Raw genomic sequence first — 27,001 nt, forward strand, 5'->3', positions numbered from 1 at the left:
TCCACTAGTTTCTAGTATCATTTGAATGTAATGTATATTCTCATAGAACTGATATTTTATGCCTTCCACTATGTATTAGACATCTATTAATGACTACGGCTTCAAGCCACCTTCTTTTACTATAGTACAATCAAACAAATCCTATTCAACAAAGAACTACATATGTTTTTATCAATATATTAGATTTTTAGTTACTTCATGAACATGTTTATAACTAACGTAAATTTTACCTCTCTTATAATCATCAAACACATTTTTGAATATCTTTAACCAGATGCCTGGTAAAATAATAAGGTTTTTGATAATGACTGAAGATGCCTCACAGTGAGAGGCGAAACATGTCTCATCTGAATAATGTTTTAAAGTAAATGCCAACTTCTTGTAATGTATTGAATAGGTGGAAATAAACAAAAGATATTATCCTATATACAGTTTAAGTGGTATGTTCCGAGCTGTCAGCGGAGAGATGGCGTGGAATGACATTAGTAGACGAATAAGTTTGAATGGCGTTTATAAAAGTAGGAAAGATCACAATATGAAGATAAAGTTGGAATTCAAGAGGACAAACTGGGGCAAATATTCGTTTATATTAAGGGGAGTTAGGGATTGGAATAACTTACCAAGGGAGATGTTCAATAAATTTCCAATTTCTTTGAAATCATTTAGGAAAAGGCTAGGAAAGCAACAGATAGGGAATCTGCCACCTGGGCGACTGCCCTAAATGCAGATCAGTATTGATTGATTGAGCTTCCTTCCACTCAACCCTACCTCTGAATTCCACTTCCCCCGAAATATTTTTTACACCCTCATCATGTTCAACATGCACTGATGGGAAATTGCTGACATCCGCACCACTGCCAACGGGGTGATAATAAAGGTCAACAGGGATGGGGCTGTGAACCAAATCACACAATCCATTGGAGCTACACAAATAGGTTCCTCCTCTTCCCTCAGACATCTTCTGTCTCCTCAACCTCTTAGCTCCCCCACCATCAATACACCACCTCCTCCCCCTGTCACAGACCTTTTAGCTGTGTCATCCGTGGCATTGACTCCGACATCCCCGAGGAATAATACCAATATAAATGGTCCGTTATTGGACATAATAAATTTTCCAGCTAACTCATTCCTGGTTGCCAGCGTTTCACCCCCGTGCGCTAGGTTGGGTTCATCAGTTGGTACCTAGCACACCTACCAAGACGCATGGCTAGTGCATACCGTGGAGGCCACTGCATAATCTAATTGGAGCCACCGGCAGTTCCAATGCACTATGAGAGACTTTGTCTCACTATCAAAAATTGATGTCTGCTTGGCCATCAGAGCGTTAAGCTCCAATTAGCTTACGCACTGGCCTCTACGGTATGCACTAGCCATGCGTCTTGGTAGGTGTGCTAGTTACCAACTGATGTTCCCAACCTAGCACATGGGTGCGAAACGCTGGCAACCAGGAATGAGTTAGCTGGAAAATTTATAATGTCCAATAACGGACCATGTCTATTGGTGTTATAAATTTACTCATTCAGGACAAATACTTCAGATTCTCTATGGGAATCAACATCTATATCTATATCAACCCCAAGGAAGCCATCATCGCCTAACTGAATGCGGAGGGCCTCCAGCTAGGAAAGCCTTCCGGGTCAGGATTGCTAGTGGACCCGCCTTTATGGTGAGGATCCTACTCCCTACCACGAAGGTTGTCGACCGGGTTCTCAACAGCGGAGTGTCTATCTACTGTCACCATCATAGGGTGGAACCCTCATGTGCCCCAGCCACCCAATCCATCCGATGTGAACAGTGCCGTGTCTTCAACCAGCACACCACTGCAGACTGCACTGCAGAATTTCCGGTGAGTGGTCACTGTTCATAACCACATCCCACCTCCTGCTGTCCCAGTGTCCAACGCTCACACACCCCTCCACCCCTTATACCCCCAAATGTAAAACCTATGGGGTATCCTACCTAACTTACTCCCGCCAATGCAAATCCCGCCCCGCCCCTCACCAGAATCGCTCCCTCTTCCCATCTCCAAACTTAGAAAACATCATCCACTTTATCACCATTTCCCTCTTCAATATCCATCTATTCCACCGTCCTCTAATCCTTGTTCAACTCTAAGCAGCTGCTAACCTGACCCTAAACATGAACTTCCAGACATCCCACTTCAGCCTCAACACCCACTTTAATTTCACGCCCCTCAAAACATTAGTTTCATAATGGCCCTCCTCCCTTCCAGAAACCGGTCTCCTACACCCATCTTCATCTTCCTCAAGATCCAGTAACCCCTGTGGGTGAGGGACACAGACAAAGAATACACGTACGGTATCCCCTGCCTGTTGTAAAAGGAGCAACCAAGGGATGATTGAATTAGAACCATGAAACTACTTGTGATTAGTTCCATTACGTGGAGAACACCGTAGGTCGCCTTTACTTCTGACTAGTACCACTATGTCAGGTACACAATAGGTTTGCGATTAGTAGCAGCAGAGAGTGGTTCACTGTGGGTTTACGGTACCTGTGAGTAGTACCACTATATGTGGAACACCACAGGCTTACGTTGCGTGTGATTAGTACCATAATTTGAGAAACACCACGGGTCTGGGCATTGCCTGTGATTAGTACCATTATGTGAGCGACATGTGGGTCTGCATTGCCTGTGATTAGTACCCACTATATGAGGAACACCACAGGAATACTGGTGCCCGTGATTAGTACACCTATGTGAGGAACATCATGAGTTTGCGTTGCATATGAGTGGCGCCATTATGTAAGATACACCATAGGTTGTGTTACCAGTGGGACATACATTACTTGTGAGTAGTGCCATAATGTGTCAAACACTGTGAGTCTTTGTTACTTTTGATTAGTACCACTATGTGAGAAATACCATGGTTCAACTTCACTAGCAATAAGTACCATTATGAGGGGCCTTTGACCTTGATTTTGGACCCTTTTAGACAACAAACATCATAGATTCAGGATTGTGCTTTGGAAGCAGTCCCTTGGTCCGTAATACTATTGTTTTATCATAGTTTCTGCGGAAGGTGGGACATTGGAAGTTGGATCCACTGATTCTTTCAAGTTCATAATCATTGTCAGTCGTTGCCTTTTTGAATTCTAGTCGGTGGATCAATTTTGGAATTATTTTTAACTTACAGTATTGTGAGTTTGATCTGCTGATTAATTGAAATTCATATTCATTCATTCATTCTTCACCATCACTTATTTAATTCTGGTCAGTGAATGAATTTTGGACTTCTAAATTGTCATTACATTTGATCTCATTTTGTATCATTAGGGGCCATTGACCTAGATGTTAGACCCCTTTAAATAAGAAGCATCAACATCCAATAATTTCACTCCAGGCTTCTCCATCTCGAAGTTCTCACCACACTATACCCCGCACACGTCCTCCTCAATAAATCCATGGTGCATTCGTATCAGTTTACCCACCTCCCTGGCTTTAATTTTCACTGCACTGACAACCCGCATGACGTAGGCCATGGGAGCTCTGCTATTGCCACCCGCTCATCCCTTGCTCTCCGCAACCACACCGCTCCTCATCCCTTTCCTTCCTCAAATCTGTAGCTGAAACCGTTTACTTCCGATCCCGAATCCTTCACCTCGTTAAAATATACCATCGGCCACACATTCCCTTACCTCTAAACTACCTCACATATCTCTCCAACACCTTTCCCCACTTCCTGCTCCTCGCAGACCTCAACCTCACCTAGCGACCTCACCGTGAACTGAATTGCCTACAATCCCTTCTTATTGATAGAGACTGTTTCCTCATCCCCGTCCTAAGCCACACCCGCCCTGCCTCCAACACAACCCTGGATGCTACCATAGCCCACAACTCCTTCGTTCATCTCTGAAAGTCCAAATCCTACCCAGATTCGGCAGCAATCACCTTCCTGTACTCCTCCAGATTTCTTCCACCAACTTCTGCCCTTCCCTCCACCACCATTTCCCGTTGTTAACTTTTCAAAAGCAGGCTAACCCTCCTACCGTAGACATCTATCCCAAGCACTAGAGAATCCTCCTCTTCCTTTCTGACCAGCAATCTGTCGACCTCCTCAACACCTTTAACCTTTCTGCTATTTCCTCTGCATCTGAATCCAGTACCCCAACTAGTCTCAGATCCCCTCCCAGCCCAGGCTCTCACCATGTTCTGTCTGCCTACAGAACCTCTCCCAGTCCTATCTCCGAAAATTCACATCCTCCCGTGACCCATATTTTTTACGCCTTCGCTGCCAACCCCTCCAAACTATCTGCAACTACCTAGTCACCCATTCCCACAGTTCCTGGGGCCAAACCTGCTGCACCCTAAATTCCCTTCACACTCATCCCTCTAAATACTGGCAAAAACTTGATAGTTTCCTAGGTTTCAGGCCACACCCCGATACCTAATTCTCCTTCACAGCATAGCTCCAGCCAACACCACAGGAACACTGGAGGTTTTTGCCAAACACTTCCACAACCGTTTCCACTCCCATGGTGATTCCGATTTTGACTACACTGACCCACAGCTCTACCTTACCTTAGCGTTCTCCCTGCCTCTCACTCCTTCCACTTCCCATTCCATTTTCAATTACCCATTGACATGCCCATCACACAGTCCAAAATTCAGTCTGTCCTCTCTAAATTCCGGAGTAACGCCCCAGGATTTGACGAAACCCATTACCTTCATATCCGTCAGCCTCATTGCCCCTTCTCACCATCCTGTCTGCCCTCTATGCCTTCATCTTCAGAACCAGCTTTTATCCTACCACCTGGATACACACCACCATGCTCCTGTTTCCAAAACAAGGCAGACCACTTTCCACACTTGACTCCTATCATCCCTTCATCCTCAACATTGTCCTTGCCAAAATCCTAGTCCGTCATATTTACCCCCACCTACAGAGTGATATTTCCTCCCCACTTCCCAGCTTTGTTTCCGTCGTGGGCTATGCACAACCGACCAACTCCTATTCATCGTCGAAACCACTTCTAACAATAACAACCACACCCGCCCTACAATCCTCATCACTTTTGACTTCCATCTTGCTTTTGACTTCATCTGGCACCCTGCACTCCTGTTCAAGCTCAGATTCTTTGCTATTCCAACTTCCTGCATCCGTCCCATTCCATCTTACCTGTCCAATTGTAACACCCAGATCTCCATCAACCACCAGCTCTCTGCATCCTTTCCCCTCACCCTAGGTGATCCCCAAGGCTCTCCGCTCTTCCGCTTCCTGTCATACTGTCCATTGCCAACATTCCTCAACCCCCCAACCGCTCTAACTGTTCCAATATGCCGATGACACTGCTGTCCTTGCTCCTCTCCGCTGTTCAGTTCATTAACCACAAAGTCCAACCTTACCTAATTCCTTCATATCCTAGTGTAACTGATGTCACCTCAACCTTAACCCCTTCCCATCGTGGCACGTCCAGCAGTATCCGTGACCCTAACCAACTTCAACTTCGCAACTGCAGCACTCCTGGCCAAACCCAACCCATCCGTAAGTACATTGGCATACTTTCTGACCAACACCTCACCTTCCACCCCCATTTCCTTCACCTCAAATCCAAGACTGCCACCCATGCGCGCCTGATGTGTTACTTGGCCAGCACCCGATTGGGTTTGAATTCCTCTCTCCTCATGCTCACCTACAAGAACTTTGTTCGACCTCCCGTCATTTATGGCCTCCCCACCTGGGCAGCCATGGCACATCCCCCCGACCTCCCCAAACCGCTTCTGCCCCCACCTATCTATCGAACGTCGCACTGTCCGCCATGCCCTCCGCCTTCCATTCACATACCACACTTCTGATCTCTATGACATCTTCCCCTTCCCAAATCTCGTTACCTACATCCTTACCCACTTCCAAGGAGCAATGCAATGTGCCTTCATCCAAGACCATCCCTCCCTAAACCACCATCTCTGTGGTCCACCCCCTCCCTCCTGCGCATTTTGTGCAGACCCCTTATCACCTGTTTCATTCCCTCTAACCAGAGACTGTGACGGGATCCCTAAAACCAATTTCTGCCCACCGCTACACATAGCACATACACTCCAGATTTTATCAGACTGTTTCTTCAAGCATAGGGGTCCATGACTGCATCCTTTCTGTTCACCTTCCATTTCATAACACTATACGCATAAACCCTTCAGTTCAATTATATGTATCTACTGCACTGAATATAATATACAGTATTTGTTAATTTTACGTTTATTTTGTATAAATTTTTTTTTTGCAGCATACATCCCATAGTTACCTAATATACAGTAAATATATAATCCTCATTATATGATTTATTATTTCTGTATATATATTATCCTGTTTTTTTATTATTATTATTATTATTATTATTATTATTATTGTTGTTGTTGTTGTTGTTGTTGTTGTTGTTGTTGTTGTTGTTATCATTAATTGCCCCAGAGGAGTGGGACAGGCTTTGTCAGCCGGCACAATTCCTATCCTCGCTGCTAGATGGGGGCCCCATTCATTCCATTCCTGACCCAATCGGATGATTGGAAACAGGTTGCAGATTTTCATTTTCATTATTATTATTATTATTATTATTATTATTATTATTATTATTATTATAAAACAAAACCAAAACCCACATTATAAAAAATGTTGTGTATAAGAATTACTGTATTTTAAATCATGTTGTTATACTTCTGCACGATTCTCCTCTTGTAAAACAAAAGCAACAAAAACAGTACAATTAAAAACCACATTTAAAGAACAAAAAATATATACAAAAACAGAGAAGAATTTCCCCACACACCTCCCTCTTCCTCACCTCAATTTACCCTCTTCCTAACACTATTGCTTCTTGTCCTACTCGCCAAAACTTCTGGCCAGATTGAAGGCATAACCTTCAAGGTTAGCCTCCCTTCAGAAAGGTGAATGAAAACTTAAGGATGGGTAGGAGGAGGGGGGAGACAAGAATGTTAAATATTAACACTGTTGGCAGCTGTGAAGATTGTTTCCCCACGGTTCCCTATTTTCACTCCAGGCAAATTCTTGGGCTGTACCTTATTAAGTCCACGGCCACTTCCTTCCCAATCCTAGCCCTTGCCTGTCCCATCGTTGGCATAAGACATAACTGTGTCGGTGCAACGTGAAGCGAATTGTAAATAAACATTCATCATGTGTGTGTGCGCTCAATACGGTTTCTTTATCAAATCCACTTTGTTCATTTTGAAAATATTTTAAACTTGAAACATTTTCTAATGACCCACTCCTTCCATCTTAAATTTTTTATATTTTTATATCTGATATACTGTGCATTCTCAGCAAACTGATATTTTTATTCGAAAGTCGTTTTGTTGTACATTGGTGCAGTACTTGATCAGTTAATTAGAAATATTTTTTTCTTGTTGATGAAAAACAAACTATCTAAGTATCTTTTCTCTTTTCAGACTGTTGGAGATGATATACATGTCATTCGCTGTTCTTCAAGCTTTCACGCCGCGTTTGTCAGTTCTGATGACAGATCCTGAAGCAGAGCAGTTGTGGAGTCCACTTGTGGAGTTGAACTTCAATAGTCCTTTGATAGAGCCCTCTACACATTCCTTAACATTTGGAGCATTGATTGCCTTAGCACATCTGTGTACACAAGCTATCACAAAGGTACAACTTTGCCACAACTTACCAAAAAATTAAATTTGCTCTAATCTAATAGATTTCATCATCCTAAGTAGAATTTTTTTAGTGCACTTCAGTTGATCTCCTCATTCTCGATATTAGGAATTCCCTGGAACAGCATTGGTGAAGAGCCCAAACCTCATATTAAAAAAAAAAAAAAAAAAAAAAAACAGCTTTTCAGAAGGATGAAGAAACTTTTTTTTTTTTTTGTGGCTACTGTAACAAAAAAAGCAATGGTTACATTGCATAACATGTTAAAAGTTTGTATCTTTAAATATGAGTTTCATTTTCTCATTGGCCATTTTTTATTCTCTTGGCATACAAAGTTTTGTATTACACAAGTTACAGAAGCTAACCGTAATTATTTGAGTAACACTTTTGAAATACATTCTTATGTTATATATACTCAGTCATAAGAATAATAATATCAGTACCGGGCGAGTTGGCCGTGCGCATAGAGGCGCGCGGCTGTGAGCTTGCATCCGGGAGATAGTAGGTTCGAATCCCACTATCGGCAGCCCTGAAGATGGTTTTCCGTGGTTTCCCATTTTCACACCAGGCAAATGCTGGGGCTGTACCTTAATTAAGGCCACGGCCGCTTCCTTCCAACTCCTAGGCCTTTCCTATCCCATCGTCGCCATAAGACCTATCTGTGTCGGTGCGACGTAAAACCCCTAGCAAAAAAAAAAAAAAATATCAGACAACAAAACGGCTTCAAGGGATCTATTTAAAATTTCCCTGAAAATGCCATGAAGTGTACTGCCATTACTTAGTAGTTCAGTCTTAAAATCACATTTTACACTTGGTATCTAATGGGGAAGACTGTCATAAAATGCGTGACTTTTACAAGGGAGCACTGACCTCAACTGCTGAATAGATCCATATTTCACTTCTGCAGTGGGGATGCTGTCGTACATACGCGAGTATTCCACTGCCTGTTGTATACCTTTTGGCCATTGTGAGAGTTCCCTGAAACACTCAATGAAGTTAAGGTTGTAGGTTATTGTACATTAGGCTTGTAAATGAAATGGCAGATGTTGGTAACCTAGAATAAAAGAACAAAATACAAATGGTATGTAAAATAGTATGTTGTGAAAAGAACGGGTGCAAGGACAATTGACATTTCTTCTTAGAACACTTATTCTATTCATCTTTCAACAACATAAACTTCTTAGGCTTCCCAATTGACAACACTCTCAAGAACCTAAATCTACAAAAGTTGAATATTCACTAAGTGAGATATTAAAGCACCCGTTAGACTGTTTAAGTCAGTAAAGATTATTTTAAAGTTTCTTTAAAAAGAACTTGCACCATGTGCATAACTTCATTATATTAACATAGAACAACTCGCTGTATATTGTTACTAATAAAACAGCGTCTGTTTTAATACACAGATCTACTTCAGGATATCCCAATAAATACACACACACAAAATTCTATTCAGCCATAAATGAACACACTAATTGCTGTCTGTTTACAAGTCTCCCACAGCAGGACTCCAGGCGGACAGTCTTTATCTGAAGGAAGCTCTAATCGTATTCACAGGCTCACCTTACTTTCACTTGTCCGTGTCCAGTCACGCTACACAGCAACTGCATGCAGACAGCTAGATTTGATTACAGGGCTACTCGCCATGCAACACACGACAAATGTTCCTTGGTTTGATTCCAGTGATTTACGCAGTTGCATTTAGTGAAGAACTAAACACCAACGTATCAACAGTGCTAAACAGCAGGACAGTACTCACAAAACAGCCATTAACACTGTTCCAATTACACTCACGATAGCAGCTCCGATCACAGACGTGTGACGATCCTCAGTCCTTAGAAGTACACACACAGTATACTCTAAGGTAGTACCCAGTCTTCTGTCCTGTACGCCGTCTTCAGTCCAGCTACTTACTCGAGATCCGACATAACAGTCGCCACAACTCCGCGTTAAGACCTCAGTGGGACGCTGGCGACAGCCTACACCTCCGTTGCCCTCAGCCCAGCTACCGAACCCCAACACACAGGCTCTAACGCTGACCCTAACACGGAGTCCAACACTGACAACTGTCCGCGACCAGCCTCCCATTTTATAGTTCGGGTGATATGTACCAGAATATTCGCAACGTGGCTAGAGGCAGAATATTCTCATTGCATCTCCCAGAAACTCGCAGGTAAGCCAGCCAATGAGAACAATATACAGAAAGGCTGGCCTTGCCCTACAGACTGGCTGGACTGAGCTCGATAGCTGCAGTTGCTTAAGTGCAGCTAGTATCCAGTATTTGGAAGGTAATGGGTTCGAACCCCTCTGTCGGCATCCCTGAAGGTGGTTTCCCGTGGTTTCCTATTTTCACACCAGGTTAACCTTAATTAAGGCCACGGCCATTTCCTTCCCACTTCTAGTCCTTTCCTGTCCCATCATTGCCAGAAGACCTATCTGTGTCGGTGCGATGTAAAAAAAAAAAAGACTGGGAGATCCACGGTTGTCTGACTCACTAGCTTCCAGGAAGTACTTGGAGCTACCACAGGGCTGGCTTGTGCTGAATTATATAGCTGGTTCTGCACTGTGATGCCCAGTCCATTGCAGGAAGTATTATGGTCAAATCTAAATTCGTATTGCATGGGGGAAGTGCTAGCTGAGCTCATGTGCATCCATCCTCCAAACCCACGGAAACACCTTACTCCATGTCCTAACACTTTTGAAGTTCCTGAAAATATACAGAAAAAAAATACAGGTAAACATACTGGTACTGTGTAGAGATGAGAAGAATGCAAGAATATGGAACGTGGCTGCAAGCACCAACTTCCTGTTCAGCCCAGACAGATCGGCACTCATCTGCTCGTATCTGCTACATGAAAACGTTGACTCATACTTGGCAGCGTTCAGCGTCTCGCGTGATCTAATCAGATATATGAATACGCAGAAGAATCGGTCCGATTATTTACTTAGTTGATCGACATATTGATTTGCCACAACTGGTATTGCTTGCACATATCAAATCACAGAATTAATTTCCGTATTTTCCCATTTTTACACCAGGCAAATATTGGGGCTGTACCTTAATTAAGGCCATGGTCACTTGCTTCCTATTCATAGCCCTGTCCTATCTTCTGCAGCTTCCCATTTTCCAACCAGGCAAATACTCAAGCACACAGCGCCCCAGGTAGCCTGTCGCAAAACCATGTCATGCTATCCTCATTGAACAGGCTACTGTACACAGCAGATATACACGCACGCAAGAACTAATAATGGGTTTGAGACCACGATGACTCTTGTCCAGTAATATACAAAAGAGGCTTTAGCCGGTCGCCAGTGCAATCAAGCATACAGCGCCCCAGGTAGCCTATCGCAAAACCATGTCATGCTATCCTCATTGAAACATTGTCCAAACAGCACTGCAAGATCTGTTTGTGTATGTGTGACATAAATAAATATATATCTACATAGTATGAAAACCTTGATCCTGCCTGTCTGTGAACAGCAATTGGCACACCTGCTTAACTTCGAGAGACTTGGTTGTGCTGTAAATATGGATAGGAGAAGCTGTGCAATTTACAATAATGTAACACACTAATGGCTACCATATTTCTGAAAATAACCTACTTTGCACTACCCTGAGACACTTCTTGTATTTTCCGAGGGTTAAAAAAATATTGAAACTCTTCCTGTATCTTCAGTGTCTGCATCTGCGACTTCTTGCACACCAAATGCAGTCAAGTACAGTCTTATCTGACATTGTTTTAAGGTGTCTTTTTTATTATTTTGCTGTTCCCTTGTATGTTCTTTCATTGTCCTGTCCCTCTCTCTTCCAGTGCGTTCTACAAGTTCCCCAATCACACTTGTATTAAAATTGTCACTCAGTGCTGAGCACTTTCTTCACGTCATTTTGAGGCTAACTACCGTATTTCACGGCATAATCGTCGCCACCGCGTAATCGTCGCATCCTTTATTTTCAATACAAAAATCGGACTTTAAACATTTAATTACATAATCGTCGCACGTCCAAATTTTGTCCACTAATCTGGTTAAAAGGTAAATGGAACTGCAACGTAAGTTGCACATGAATGCGCAATTTAAATACGTGTATGGTTTATGGGCAATTTGGCAACACAGTCATGTTTGCGACATGTTGCACAACGTATAAATAAATAATACCGGTATACGTACGACGCATGGCTTACCGGTAGACTATCGGCAGTTTGACAACGTGGTCGCGAGACAGCGTACTATTTATTCACCACCTACATATTATGCTTACCGGTAGGCTATCGGCAGTTTGACAACGTGGTCGCGAGACAGTGTACTATTTATTCACCACCTACATATTATGAGTTCCCATTTGAAATACGTAAGGCTGTAAGTTATCGCTTATCGGAAACGTCGCCAGGAAATACCGGCTAGGTAGGTTGAATGGACCTCGAACCAGCCCTCAGATACAGGTAAAATTCCCTGACCCGGCCGTGAATTGAACCCGAGGCCTCCGTGTAAGAGGCAAGCACGCTACCCCTACACCATGGGGCCGGCTCCTGTGTTATTGCGCACGAAGTGAAATCCAAGACGATAACGCAGATTTCCACGGAATTATTCAGCCGAATTATTTACGATGTCTCAATTGTCATCGCTAGACTCTTATCTTACTACTACGTCATAAGTGTCCGGGCATGGGATGAAAACTTTTATCCAAGTAGTCAAGATAATTATTATCCAATGCTATTAAAGTTTTATTTTTTAAACTCGTCAGTAATGTAATGTAAAATCATCAATAACTGGGAAGAAATATTAACCTAATTACCGTATGTTTAAAAGAAATTGAAAAAAATGAATGTTTGTTACTGACGTCTCGGAATACAGTCAACCAAAGAGAGCAGTCAACTATACAGTAGATCTACACCGAACTAGCTAGAGCTCCGGTTTGCGAGCTTTGCGCAAGCGCAGTAGTGTGTCGCAACCAACGAGCTAAACTGATAAATTGTTGCATGCTTCCTTGCTGCCTAACAGTATTGGCTGCTCTGGAATGAACAGATCACAGATGCATTTATTTGTTTCAGATTTACGTGATTACTGTAGACATGTGTGCGTGAGAATTTAAGTTTTTAATTTGTGTTTTGGGTGTTTGCAGAAATAATTTGTTTTAATAGTGAACAATTACGGAAAGTCATTTATATCGCAAAACATTAACGTGTGAAGCATTTATAAGCGATTATGGGTAAATATAGAAACTATTCTGCGGGCTTCAAGCTAAGCGTAATTGCCTTCGCTGAACAGCACGGGAACAGAGCTGCAGAAAGAAAATTTTCTGTGAGTGAAAAGTTGGTGCGTGACTGGCGGAAAGTAAAAAACAAGCTAAAAAGCACAAAACCTTCTAGACGCGCGTTTAGAGGTCCTAAAACAGGGAAGTTTCCTATAATTGACGAAGAAGTGTTTAGGTACGTCAGTGAAATACGTAACAATGGCTGCAGTGTATCATATGAAATGTTACAAATTAAGGGACAGGAGGTAGCGCGCAAACACAACATACCGGTAACTCAGTTTAAGGCGACTCGTGGGTGGATTAAGGGGTTCATGCGACGACACAATCTGTCAGTGCGAAGGAGAACAACACTAAGCCAAAAGTTACCTGCTGATTACACGGGCAAGATTGTAAATTTTCACCGATTTGTCATACGTTTGCGCAAGGAAACTTCGTACTTACTTTCTCAAATCGGTAATGCCGATCAGACTCCAATCTTTTTTGATATGCCTCGCAACAGCACTATTGCGCTAAAAGGATCACGGAGTGTATTAATGAAAACCAGCGGTAGTGAGAAGTTGCGATGCACGGCAATGCTAGCCATTACAGCTGACGGGAGAAAGTTGCCGCCTGATATCATTTTCAAGAGGAAAACGATGCCTAAGAATATACAGTTTCCCCGTGGAATTCATGTACGAGTGCAACCAAAGGGTTGGATGGACGTAGAACTCATCTGGACTGGGTTAAAACTGTGTGGAATAGAAGACCTGGTGCACTACTAAAACAACCAGCTCTGCTTGTTTTAGATAGTTTCCGAGGTCACCTCGTGAACGAAGTGAAGCAAATTCTCACTACAAATAAGACACGACAGATAGTCATTCCTGGTGGCCTAACATCTGCTTTGCAGCCACTAGACGTATGTGTTAATAAACCCTTTAAAGACCACTTACGTCGATTTTACAACGAGTGGATGATGAGCGGCGATCAGCAATTGACGCCCGCCGGAAATATCAGGCGTCCACCCTTGGACTTGTTATGCTCGTGGGTGAAGAAGAGTTGGGATCTTATACCACCTGAACTAGTCTCCAAGAGCTTCAAAAGGACTGGGATTTCGAATGCACTAGACGGTTCCGAAGATGACGCAGTGTGGCAGGGAGACGAAGAATCTGATACTGGTATTAACAGAGGCGAGGACGGCGCATCAGATAGCGAAACCTGCGATAGCGACACCGAAGATTTGGAATAAATTGCGTACCGGTAAGTCCGCATTTCACAACAAAGCGATAATTTTTTGCAAGTGTAATATTTTAACTTTAATACTCAAATTAATGACAAATTAATACGTTCATTTTTATTTTCAGGTTGGAAAAACGTTCGCCGAATTGTTGCGAAAAATTATGAATTTTGTTTTAGACTGTTTTAATTATTTTGATGTATAAACGCGAGTATTACGTGCATCTTTGTATCAAATACAATTTAGTTATAAATACATTTTTTGAGTAATACAAATACTGGTATTAAATATTCATCGTATAATGGTCGCACCCTACAATTTTTTTCGAAAATTTTGGTATAAAAAGTGCGACGATTATGCCGTGAAATACGGTAAATTGCCACACCTGCTTAGCTTCGAGAGACTTGGTGGTTCTATAAATATGGATAGGAGAAGCTGTGCAATTTACAATAATGTAACACAGTAATGGCTACCATATTTCTGAAAATAACCTACTTTGCACTACACTGAAACACTTCTTGTATTTTCAGAGAGTAAAAAAAATATTGAAACTCTTCATGTATCTTCAGTGTCAGAATCTGCAACTTCTTGCACAACAAATGCTTTCAAGTACAGTCTTATCTGACATTGTTTATAGTGTCTTTTTTATTATTTTGCTGTTCCCTTTTAAGTTCTTTTATTGTGAACCTAAAATCCAAACCATGAATGCCTTCCTCTCTTGTAACCACACAAACCAATATGAGAAAATATCTCAAGCCCTTTTCCTGTGTATATACAGATTTCTTCTTATCCTAAAATTTCCATCGTATTTATCTTTATACATGTGAACAGCAAGGATAGGATAGTGCTAATGTGGGGGGGAGACATTTCAAAACATGTGCTCACAATGACAATGCCCAATGTGTTGAAAAATCAAGAAACACTAGGCCTAATTTATGTACGTTGTTACTAGTACATGATTCACTTACGAAGGTAAAATTAAGCATCAGCATGTCAGCTGTATGCATGAGTACACTAGGCCTAATTTTCGTACTTTGTTACACAATTCACTTACGAACGTGAAATTAAGCACCAACATGTCGAGACGAACTACTGTTGCGCAATCTAAACTACCGCAGCAAAAACTGGCTTGGGACTGATGCTCCCTGCAGGCGTGGGTCGACACGCAACGAGTTCCAGGGCCTCAAAAAGACATAAAGAAAGTGCTCAGCACTGAGTGACAATTTTACTACAAGTGTAATTGGGGAACTTGTAAAACGCACTGGAAGAGGGAGGGACAGGATGTTGGAAGTGGTTGCTCTTTTTGAGAGCATAGCTATTCTACTAGCAAAGTGACCTGTCAATGTGTTTACCTTATTATGTGTTCTTTTTCATGTTCTCATCTCTCTACAGTGTACAACTCATTTTACTGCTGCTTATTCCTTTCTCTTATTTATATTGACTTGTGAGGATCCATACTCGTGTGTTTGTCCCATGTTCCTATTCTTTTAACTCACACCAACATCGTGGTGAGTATGGTTTAGTAAACTTATTATATCTTCCATATACTTGGACTGTATGACACTTAGTCTCCATTGCAGTCACAAATGATTTCAATGCAAGAGTTGGAAATAGGACTTAAGGATACAAAAGGGTGATTTGGTAAAGCATAGTTACAATGTAAGGAAGGGTCTACATAGTTCTCGTACATTCTGAATATTACGGTGTGTTGCACAATATTGTAGTGAATTATACATCATATGTACACATAATAATAAATTTTATACTATAAAATACAGTTTCTTACATTAACTAAACTCATATTAATATATATACAGCACATCTTTCATGACAATCTGCTACATTTCTGTTTATCTTTGATTTAGTAACAAGTTGTCTGTGCTGATTATTACTTCCTTTGCATGCTTCTGCTGCAAATTTATGTTGTGTAGTAAAAGAATTTATTTCAGTAAAGTTAAAAAAAAACATAAACTAAAATAATAAATTGTGTAAATGTAAGAACAATAAAGAACCTTATGGATCATGTAGAAAGGCTATTTGCAGTGAATCAGTATTACCAAACCTCGTAACTACGTAAATAATAACAATACTAATAAATGGATGTAAACACTTCATAGACATACCTCACAACTCATAAATAATAATAATAGTAATTCAGGAAATCTCTTAGGAATGTACAGGGTTTTCCGGGGATTTTTCGATGATACAGACCACTATCCAAGGCATCGATTCACTCACACTCATTTTAAAGGCTGTTTTTACAATGGGTTTGCCACTCCCAAAGGCATTTTATTACTTTCTGCCAGGTTCAGATTAGGCCGCCCCTAACATGGAGTCAGACGCTTTTCGTAACCGCTCCTCTGGAGTACATACGCTACGGGTTTGCTCTTTCCGCCATCTCCACCGTACCAAAGTCTATCTTCTCTGCCGTAGATGCCGTTGAGGTCTTCACCCATAACCCAAGGCAAGGGTCCTCCATATTTTTCATCCCTGGAGAGAGGGTGTCCCAGTATTTTAAAGCCTCCCATGTAGCTAAGACCTTTGAGAGAGTATTGGAAGGAAGACCGAGGAGAAAGCTAGAAGGAGAAATGGAAGAACAACAGTATGGTATAGTATAGGAAAGACAGATCAACATTTGACCTAAACTTTACATTAAGACATATGATGGGAGTTTGGAAAAGACATAGTGATGACATTTATTGATATTGAGAAAGCTTATGACAGTGTGCCTAGTCAGTTGGTATGGGACATGCGAGTTTGGAAAAGACATAGTGATGACATTTATTGATATTGAAGAAGCCTTTTTTTGCTATTGGCTTTACGTCGCACCTACACAGATAGGTCTTATGGTGATGATGGGACACTAAGAGCTAGGACTGGGAAGGAAGCGGCAGTGGCCTTACTTAAGGTACAGCCCCAGCATTTTCCTGGTGTGAAAATGGGAAACCACAGAAAACCATTTTCAGGGCTGCCGACAGTGGGGTTCGAACCCACTATCTTGCGAATACTGGATACTGGCCGCACTTAAGCGATTGCATCTATCAAGCTCGGTGTGAGGAAGCTTATAACAGTGTGCCCAGATAGTTGGTATGGGACACATTAAGGAAAAAACAAGTTAACAGAGTGGAAGTGCAAATGATAAAAGCTTTGTACAAAAATTGTGTTAGTAGTGTGAAGACTAGTATTGGAAAGACAAAATGGCTTAAAATTGAAACTGGTCTCTGACAGGGAAGTGTACTATCCCCCATACTATTCATCATAGTCATGGATGAAAGTCATAAGATCATTAAACAGAAATTGGGAAGGCAGGAAACAAAATCCATGTTGTTTGCAGATGATATAGTGGTATGGGGTGAGGATGAAACAGGAGTGCAAAAACAGGTAGATGTATGGAATCAAGAGATAGAAAAGTTTGGGATGAAAGTAAGCACAGAGAAAAGTAAAACAGTATTGATGACAAGGGGAAGGAAGGAAGGAAAGAAGAGGAAAGATAAAACTGAATGGTAAAAGTCTGGAAGTGGTTAAAAGTTTCAAGTACTTGGGAAGTGTGATCACAGAAGATGGAAAGATAACCAAGGAAATTGGGAAAAGAATATAAAGCAAACAGCTTCTACCAGAGTGTAAGGGGTATTTTGTGGAACCAAGACGTCCTGAAGAAATGTAAGCTGTATTATATTCAACCTATTATGAACCCATACTAACTTATGCAGCTGGATCATGGACTACAACAGAACTAGAAGTGAGTAGAATACAGGCAGCGAAGATGAAATTCCTAAGAGGTATCGAGGGCAAGACCAGAAAAGATAGAATTAGTAATGAAGAGATAAGGAAAAGGACAGGAATCTTGAAACTTCAAGACAGGATAGAAACAACAAAGCTAAAGTGGTATGGTCATATGATGAGAATGAGTGAAGAGAGAGTGCCAAAAAAATTTTTTTCAGAGAAGTTTACTAGAAAGAGACCACGAGCAGACCCCGAAAGAGATGGACAGATTCAGTGGGAGTGCATAGAGAAGAGGGGAGGAAAACCAGATGATGTTCTTAAACAAGGAGAAGAGTTGTGGAGAGACAGGCGGCGATGGAGGTCCTTGATTCACAATCTGACCCGGGAAACTGGAAACAGGAAATGTACATTGATGATGATGATGATGATGATGACAGACCACTATCTGATCTGTAGTGAAATATGTCTGCAAATGAATAAGGATAGAAAATCTCCAGGACGAGGAAATTAGAAGTACATAGATATTAGTGAGAAGTTCCGAACAGTGGACAGTAAGCTGGTTCAGGATATAGAAGGAGAATGGGTGGCATACAGGGATGCTGTACTAGACACAGCAAGGGAATGCCTGGGAACAACTGTGTGTAAAGGTGGGGAAAAAATGAACATCTTGGTGGAATGATGAAGTGAGAGCAGCTTGTAAACGTACAATACAATGGCTTTATTTTGTCCGGCAAGATTAAGACCAGTAGGCCCTATCTTCCATCTAACCAGAAAGTACAGTATCAACATGTGCAAAATTAAAATAAATACACTTTTGTAAAAAGAAGGCTCATCAGAAATGGCTCCAAACAAGGGCTGATGCAGACAGGAAATTGTACGTAGATGAAAGAAACAGAGCGAAACCAATAGTTGTTGAATCCAAAGAGAAGTCACGTAAAGCTTTTGATTATAACCTGGAAAGGCTAGGTCAAGCAGCAGGGAAACCCTTCTGGACAGTAATAAAGAATATTAAGAAGGGAGGGAAAAAGGAAATGAATAGTGTTTTGAGTAATTCAGCTGAACTCCTAATAGATCCCAGAGAATCACTGGAGAGGTGGAGGGAATATTTTGAAAATCTTCTCAACGTAAAAGGAAATCATCCTGGTGGTGTCGCAAATAACTGAGCTCATGGGGAGGAGGAATATGATGTTGGTGAAATTACGCTTGAGGAAGTGGAAAAGGTGGTAAGTAAACTCCATTGTCATAAAGCAGCAAGAATAGATGAAATCAGACCTGAAATGGTGAGGTATTGTGGGAGAGGAGGGATGAAATGGCTTCTTAGAGTAATAAGATTAGCATGGAGCGTTGGTAAGGTACCTTCAGATTGGACAAAAGCAGTAATTGCACCTATCTATAAGCAAGGAAACAGGAAGGATTGCAACAACTATCGAGGTTTGTTATTGATTAGTATACCAGGCAAAGTATTCACTGGCATCTTGGAAGGGAGGGTGCAGTCAGTGGTTGAGAGGAAGTGAGATGAAAACCATTGTGGTTTCAGACAACAGAGAATCAGAATCAGATTTTCAGTATGCACCAGGTAATTGATAAATGCTACGAGAGGAATAGACAGTTATGTTTCATAGATCTAGAGAAAGCATATGACAGGGTACTGAAGGAAAAGTTGTTTGCCATACTGAGGCACTATGGGATTAAGGGTAGATTATTAAAATCAATCAAAGGTGTTTATGTTGACAATTGGGCTGCAGTAAGAATTGATGGTAGAATGAGTTCTTGAATTAGGGTACTTACAGGGGTTGGACAAGGCTGTAATCTTTCACCTTAGTTGTTTGTAGTTTACATGGATCATCTGCTGAAAGGTATAAAGTGGCAGGGAGGGTTTCATTTAGGTGGAAAAGTACTAAGCAATCTTGCCTATGCTGACGACTTGGTCTTAATGGCAGGTTGTGCTGAAAACCTGCAGTCTAATAGCTTGGAACTTGAAAGTAGGTGCAATGAGTATGGTAATGAAAATTAGCCTTTAAAAAACTAAATTGATGTCAGTAGGTAAGATATCCAAGAGATTTGAATGTTGGATAGGTGATACAAAGCTAGAACAGGCAGATAATTTCAAGTATTTAGGATGTGTGTTCTCCCAGGATGGTAATATAGTAAATAAGATTGAATCATGTTGCAGTAAAGCTAATGCAGTGAGCTCGCAGTAGCGATCAACAGTATTCTGCAATGGGGAAATCAGCTCCCAGACGAAACTATCTTTATTATTGGTCTCTTTTTAGACAAACATTGCTTCACGGGAGCGAAAGCTGGGTGGACTCAGCATATCTTATTCATAAGTTAGAAGTAACAGACATGAAAGTAGCCAGAATGATTGCCTGTACAAACAGGTGGGAACGATGGCAGGAGGGTACTCAGAATGAGGAGATAAATGCTAAGTTAGGAATGAACTCGATGGATGAAGCTGTACGTATAAACCGGCTTTGGTGTGTGGGGGGGGGGGGTCATGTGAGGCAAATGGAGGAGGATAACTTACCTAGGAGAATATTGGACTCCATTACGGAGGTTAAGAGAAGTAGAGGGAGACCATGACGACGATGGTTAGACTCAGTTTCTATCGATTTAAAGATAAGAGGTGTAGAACTAAATGAAGCCATAGCACTACTTGCAAATAGAGAATTGTGGCGACGTTTAGTAAATTCACAGAGGCTTGCAGACTGAACGCTGAAAGGCATAACGGTCTATAATGAATATGTATGTATGTATTTATGTATGTATGTATGTATGTATGTATGTATGTATGTATGTATGTATGTATGTATGTATGTATGTATGTATGTAGTTACTGTCTGATGATTTTGTTTAATCAATTTTAACACACGTTATAATGTGGTCTTTTTTTTTTTTTTTTAGACTATCAGAGTGTCTAGTCCAGGTGTGTTGCTGAGAAGTGCTCGAATGGGACTTGGATTAGGTTCATCAATGGCACTGGCCATGGACAAGAACTTCACCTGTAAAGTTTTTGAGATGTCAGTGGAACTAATTACATCTCAGGCATTACTGTATTTGTTGGGAAACAAAATCCCATATCATGAGAAACCAAATTTCCAAAAAACACTCAATACTGAAATGGTAAGTAAATTATGTCTATCGCTGGATTTATCTTCTTATATTACAGAACAGAATATTGTAGTAATTCATAAACTTAAAATGTAGTGACCCAAAAATTATAATATTTTCGGTGCATAAAGTATTCTTCTAAAATATTAAACTGGGCTTAAAATTTATAAGCAGGCTTCAAAAATACAAAATAAGCCTCTGAAGTAAACTTTGTAAATTTAATTAATATAAACACAATAAACATTTCCTTCCTGGCAGGTGACTGGATGGTATCTTACATAGAGGCTACGACTGATTTCTTCCCTCTTTTGGTCTCAGTTAATCAGAAGTACGTTATTACAGACACTACTTATCAGACATACTTCACACGTATTAAGTTGTAGACTAGGCCTCCAAACAATGCTTCTCAAGCACAAGTGCTCCGCACCATGCTCAGTGGTGCCAAGGGGAGAGGAGGAGGGAAAAGTGAATAGTCTGCCATTGCTTTCCTCTGCTATGTAAAAATGATTGTAACAGTTTTTATTCTCTGAAATGTGTTTGAAAGTAAAAAATGTAGCATTTTCATTTGCTCCTACAATTTTTGTGTTTGAAAGTTCCCCCCTCTCAGGAAATCGTAAATCCCCTCCTCTGCAAAAAGAATTCCTGGGCATGGCCTTCTTACTTGGGACAAGGATAGAGGTACTTCCCAGCACCTTCTCAAATAACTATGCAGAAGTCTTGGTAAAATTACATACAAAATGGTTGTTAGCGCAAGAATTGAGTATTTTGATCACCTGTGGTTCTGTTCTCAAGTTTGGATGCTCTAATATAGGGGCTGACAACACGTCGATTGTGATGTACAGGTAGATCATGAGAACAGATTTAGTAGATCACAAGTTTTGGGGGGAGAAAATAGTCTTCCATAAAAGACTCAAATCCTCTGCTTTCTATTCCCACGCATGCACTAGAAGTAGTGCGTGTTGTATTCTGACTTTCACTTGTTTGTGTATAAGCAGGTTCTGCAACGGCTGAAAATATTGTTTCCCTTGCATGCGTATGATATAGTGAGACTATGCTGCGTTTATAATTGTCATTTATCCATTCTGTTAGTAAAAAGAAATGGTGGTCTGTGATTCTGCACTGATGTTACACTTCATTTGAAAGCCTCATTTGCATCAACACACTTTTATAAATATTTTCAAGCATGAACTTCGTTGAAAATTACTTAGTTAACTGATGGACATTTGAAATTGTGTACAACTCATTTTTTTCAGATTTTCAAGCAACACAAAGGCTATTGTTGAGAAAAGCTCCTGCATAGTTTCACACTAAGTAGAAAGAGGATTGTAAACTTCGATATTTTTACCGTTGTTGAGAAATGAATGTATTTAAATCATCTTGGAGGATGTACTACCATGTAATTTAAATATCATGTGTTTTTTATCCTAGAGAGAGAGTGTGTGTGCGTGTGCGTGCGCTTTTTTTCATTCCACATGAAATTTTCAGGCATAAAACCTCTGAATTAAGAATTTGGTAACATTTTATCCCATTGGCGACAGATCTACTGAATAACTGAAATATCAAATCAATTGTTCATTCATTGGAAAAAATTCTGGTCCAATTGAGCAGGTGTCATTTTATAGCAAACTTTCAAACCAGAAAATTCGGGAGATATATCACATTCATGAACATTCCTAGCACACCACGTCCGACTCGTTCACTGAACGGTCAGCGTTCTGGCCTTTGGTTCAGAGGGTCCCGGGTTCGATTCCCGGCCGGGTCGGGGATTTTAACCTTAATTGGTTAATTCCAGTGGCATGGGGGCTGGGTGTATGTGTTGTCATCATCATCATCATTTCATGTTCATCACGACGTGCAGGTTGCCTACAGGCGTCAAATCAAAAGACCTGGACCTGGCGAGTCGAACCCGTCCTGGGATATCCCGGCACCAAAAGCCGTACAGCATTACATTACATCACACCACCATCAACAGCACCACCACCACCCCCATTGCAATATACTTGTAATTTGTCATGTAAGCGATTCCTTGCACATTTAAATATATACAGTGCATCTGAAAATGTCTACAATCTTCTACTTTAGTCACCTTGATATGGCATCGAACACTTTAGGTTTCTTATGTTACCAGATATATCTAAGTATTTCCATAACTTTTTATTATACTGGCTACTGTTTGACGTGCAACCAATAATTCTAACACCTGATTGTTGTAATTGTATGATAGCCTGGATGAGAATTTTTGCGATTATGTCCTAGGGGTAGCATTCCGGTTATGGGCTGAATCCAATTATTAGAAAGGAGAATTGGCATGAAAACTGATGCATGGTTCACCAACATTGATCCTTGCTCTTCTCGGGAATAAGATTTCCCAAATCAGTGAAGCCACCCATTTTCAGCAAGTTAAACGGATTTTTTTTCCAGAAGTTTTTAACTTCATCGAAATTGATAACACAGGCCTGCGATGGAAAAATTACAAGGGAAGTGATATCTGGACTTTATGTATTTTTCGGTGCGGATTTCAAAAACAGTAATGAAAAAAGTTCTATCACATTACGTTTTCTTGAAAAATTCAATTGTGTTTGGATTTTTATGAACATTTACCGTAATTTGTTTTTAGTGTTGAATTTCTTTCCTCCCCGCCTGACCATCATTCTACCGTGATGAAACCTACAGATTACCCCTCTTCTAAAACCTCCCCGTTACCATCCCTCCCTCCCCGTTGTAATCTCTCTCTACCAGTAGCGTTGCTCAAATTCTTCTCTGAGATCATCTCGGTTCGCTGATCTTGCAGAAATACTCGCCAAGTAGTGTCGTTTGTGTGCTGATACAGTGACAAGTGGAAACTTCTTCTCAAAAACAATTTTATTTAATGGTTGCTTTTTTCTGTGTGTTTCATGAAACATGGCTTCCAGTTCAAGATGATGTGAAAATGTGTTGGATGACCTCACAGGAATGTTCAGGCCGATGACCCATTTGTTAGGCCCCTTTAAACAACAAATCTCATCATCAGAAACACTCGCCAAGTAGTGTCGTGCATGCACTGATGCAGTGACAACTGGAAACTTCTTCAAAGAAACAATTTTATTTCAGTGTTGCTTTTTTCTGTGCGTTTCATGAAACATGGCTTCCAGTTCACAAATATAAGGATAAGAAGCTTCCTATCCTTATATTTGTGAATATCAAATATCAATATGGACATGAAATTAATAGATTATCACATGGCTTCTAGTTCAAGATGACGTGAAAATGTGCCTGATGATTTTTGTTATATATGCAGGGAATATAGTGTTATTAAAAATCGCATGAAGAGCATTACAAACTATGTTAGATAACTTTATCTTGCTTATTTTACCATGAAACTCGGAGAGCAGGACAAATCGTGGGCTCCTCATAAAGTTTGTGTGCAGTGTCTTAATGATCTACGCTTGTGGCTCAAAGGAAAGAAGACTGCTTTACAATTAGGAATTCCTATGACATGGAATGACAATGATTGTTACTTTTTTTCCTGCCATGTCCTTGGGTATAACTGCAGAAATAAAAGGCTAATCTCTTATCCTGGTAACATTTGATCGGCCATACAACCCCGTTCCTCATGGACCTGATGTTCCAGTGCTTTTGCCTCCAACTGAGTTGCCAGTCATCTCTTCAGAGTCTTCAGACTCAGAACATCCTGAAGTTCAAGGCTCTGATACCGAATATAAGCCCTCTGAAGGCGATTCACCCTAGCCCTTCTCTCAGGTTGAACTTAATGATCTGACTAGAGGTCTGGGACTTTCAAAAGAGGCAGCTGAATTGTTGGGTTTCAGATTGAAAGTAAATCTTATTGGCCAAAGGAACATCTTTTTATTGGTACAGGTATCGAGAAAAGGAATATGTTAAGTATTTTGAGGAAGAAGAGAAACTAGTCTATTGTTCTAATGTTCCCGGATTGATGAGCAAATTTAATATCACCTTCAATAAAGATTAATGGAGGCTGTTTATAGATGTCTTCAAAAAGGAACCTGAAAGCTGTCCTTGTCCATAACGGGAGCCAGTATGCATCTGCACCAGTTGGACACTCGGTGCATTAAGAAGATCGCTATTAAAACCTGGCTCTCGTCCTCAATAAAATAAAATATGCCCACCACGGTTGGACCATCTGCGGTGATTTGAAAGTAATCTCCATGCTCCTTGGTCAGCAAGGCGGATATACAGAGTACCCATGTCTCATTTGTGAGTGGGACAGCCGCGGTAAGACTCAACACTGGGTTAAGAAATAATGGCCAAAAAGACAATATCTTGAACCAGGCACCAAGAATGTGATTCGGAAAATCTTAGTTGGGCCAAAAAAAAGTCTTGTTACCCCCTCAGTATATCAAATTAGATGTAATGAAATGGTTTGTTAAGGCTATTCCAAAAGATGAATGTTTCAAATATCTGTGCTACAAGTTTCCAGGTTTTTCCGAAACCAAGTTGAAAGAGGGAATCTTTGTTGGTCCCGATATTCGCAAGCTTATGAATGATAAGGAATTTGAGACTAGCATGACAACAAATGAAAAAGAAGCTTGGGTTGCCTTCAAAGATGTCATTGGTAAATTTCTGGGTAATTACAAGGATTCTGACTCTAAAGCAATTGTAATGAATATGCTGGACAAATTTCAAGCATTGGGTTGCTCCATCAGTGTCAAAATACATTTCTTTCGCTCGCTTGCAGACTTTTTCCCCAAAATTTAGGAGCAGTGAGCAAAGAATAGGGTGAAATGTTCCAAGACATCAAAGATACGGAGCGCAAATATCAAGAAAGATTGGACAAGATGATGCTCACAGACTACTGTTGGATGATAACACAAGATAAGCCTGAGACTGAACATAACAGAACAACATTAAAATGAAGTGTCAAAGGAAAAACAATATGTACTTATATAGAAACTTTGTTTGCTTTGTTTCGTTTCTTGCTCAGTATCAAATTTGTTTCGAACTTTCATGTAAACATACATCATATTTCGTCCTCTTCGTCAATCGTACATTTTATGTAAGTTACCTAAATAAAAAGAAATTAAAATAGTATATTGGTGATATGTTCTAGAAACTGCACCATAATTTTATGCAAAAGGTTTAAACTCAAGAGAACTTTTTTCTCTCGATTTTAGCAAAAATATGAATATCGATTTTGCAAAATAAAACCTACCGTGATGGAAAAATATAGAGGTCACTTTTGAAATAAGCACAGCAAATAATATAGAAATTAGTGAAAACTTCCTTTGTATATTTCAAAAACTTCAATTTTGCAGGCCTGTGTAATTTATCACATAAGGGCAATGAATGCCCTTACCAATTTTCATATGTGAGCCTCAGAAGGCAAAGTACCAATTGAGTTGGTTACATGGTTTGGGTCATGTAACTGTGGGCTTGCATTTGTGAGATGATGGGTTCAAACCCCACTGTACTGAGAGAGTTGGCCATGCGGTTAGGGGCGCGCAGCTCTGGGCATTAATTTAGAAGATTGTGGGTTCAAACCCCACCTTTGGCAGCCCTGACAGTGGTTTTCCGTGGTTTCTCATTTTCACACCAAGCAGATGCTCGGGCTGTACACCTTAATTAATGCCATGGCCACTTTCATCCCACTCCTAGCCCTTTCTTATCCCATCGTCGCCGTAAGACCTATCTCTGTCTGTGCAACGTAAAGTAACATTTTAAAAAAAGAAACACACACACTCATCGGCCCTGAAAATGGTTTTGCGCAGTTTTCAATTTTCACATCATTCAAATGCAGGGGCTGTACCTTAAGGCCACAGTCAATTCCTTTCCATCCTTCCATCACCGAAACCGTTGATGGGTTAGTTCGATAGACATTGGAAACTCATTGGAAACCCCGCTGGACTAGGAGTTGTCCACAGCTTTTAATGTGTGTACGGTTTGAGTGCTACAGTTGTTAGATTTTGAATTGCCGTTATTGGAATGAGAGGGGTTAGGGGAAGGCATCGAGCGCGTTGCATCATGAATGGGGCTGACTTGTGAAGTATCGATCTTACTCTTCTTGAAATACCAGAAAATAATGGGATGATATTGTTATTACCAGCGTCATTGATTTCA

At 40.7% G+C, this 27,001-nt stretch overlaps 1 protein-coding gene across 1 annotated transcript in view; it reads left to right on the top strand.

The window, feature by feature from the left end:
- Positions 1-27,001, top strand: part of Nup188 (nuclear pore complex protein Nup188) — a 752,879-nt gene that overhangs the window by 685,625 nt on the left and 40,253 nt on the right. Inside the window, exons 23-24 of the mRNA XM_067139287.2 lie at positions 7,418-7,628; positions 20,723-20,941. Coding sequence (XP_066995388.2) covers positions 7,418-7,628; positions 20,723-20,941 — 430 coding nt within the window. The remainder of the gene's footprint in view (positions 1-7,417; positions 7,629-20,722; positions 20,942-27,001) is intronic.

Source organism: Anabrus simplex, chromosome 2 (assembly GCF_040414725.1).
Source record: "Anabrus simplex isolate iqAnaSimp1 chromosome 2, ASM4041472v1, whole genome shotgun sequence".
Classification (NCBI taxonomy): Eukaryota; Metazoa; Arthropoda; class Insecta; order Orthoptera; family Tettigoniidae; genus Anabrus; species Anabrus simplex.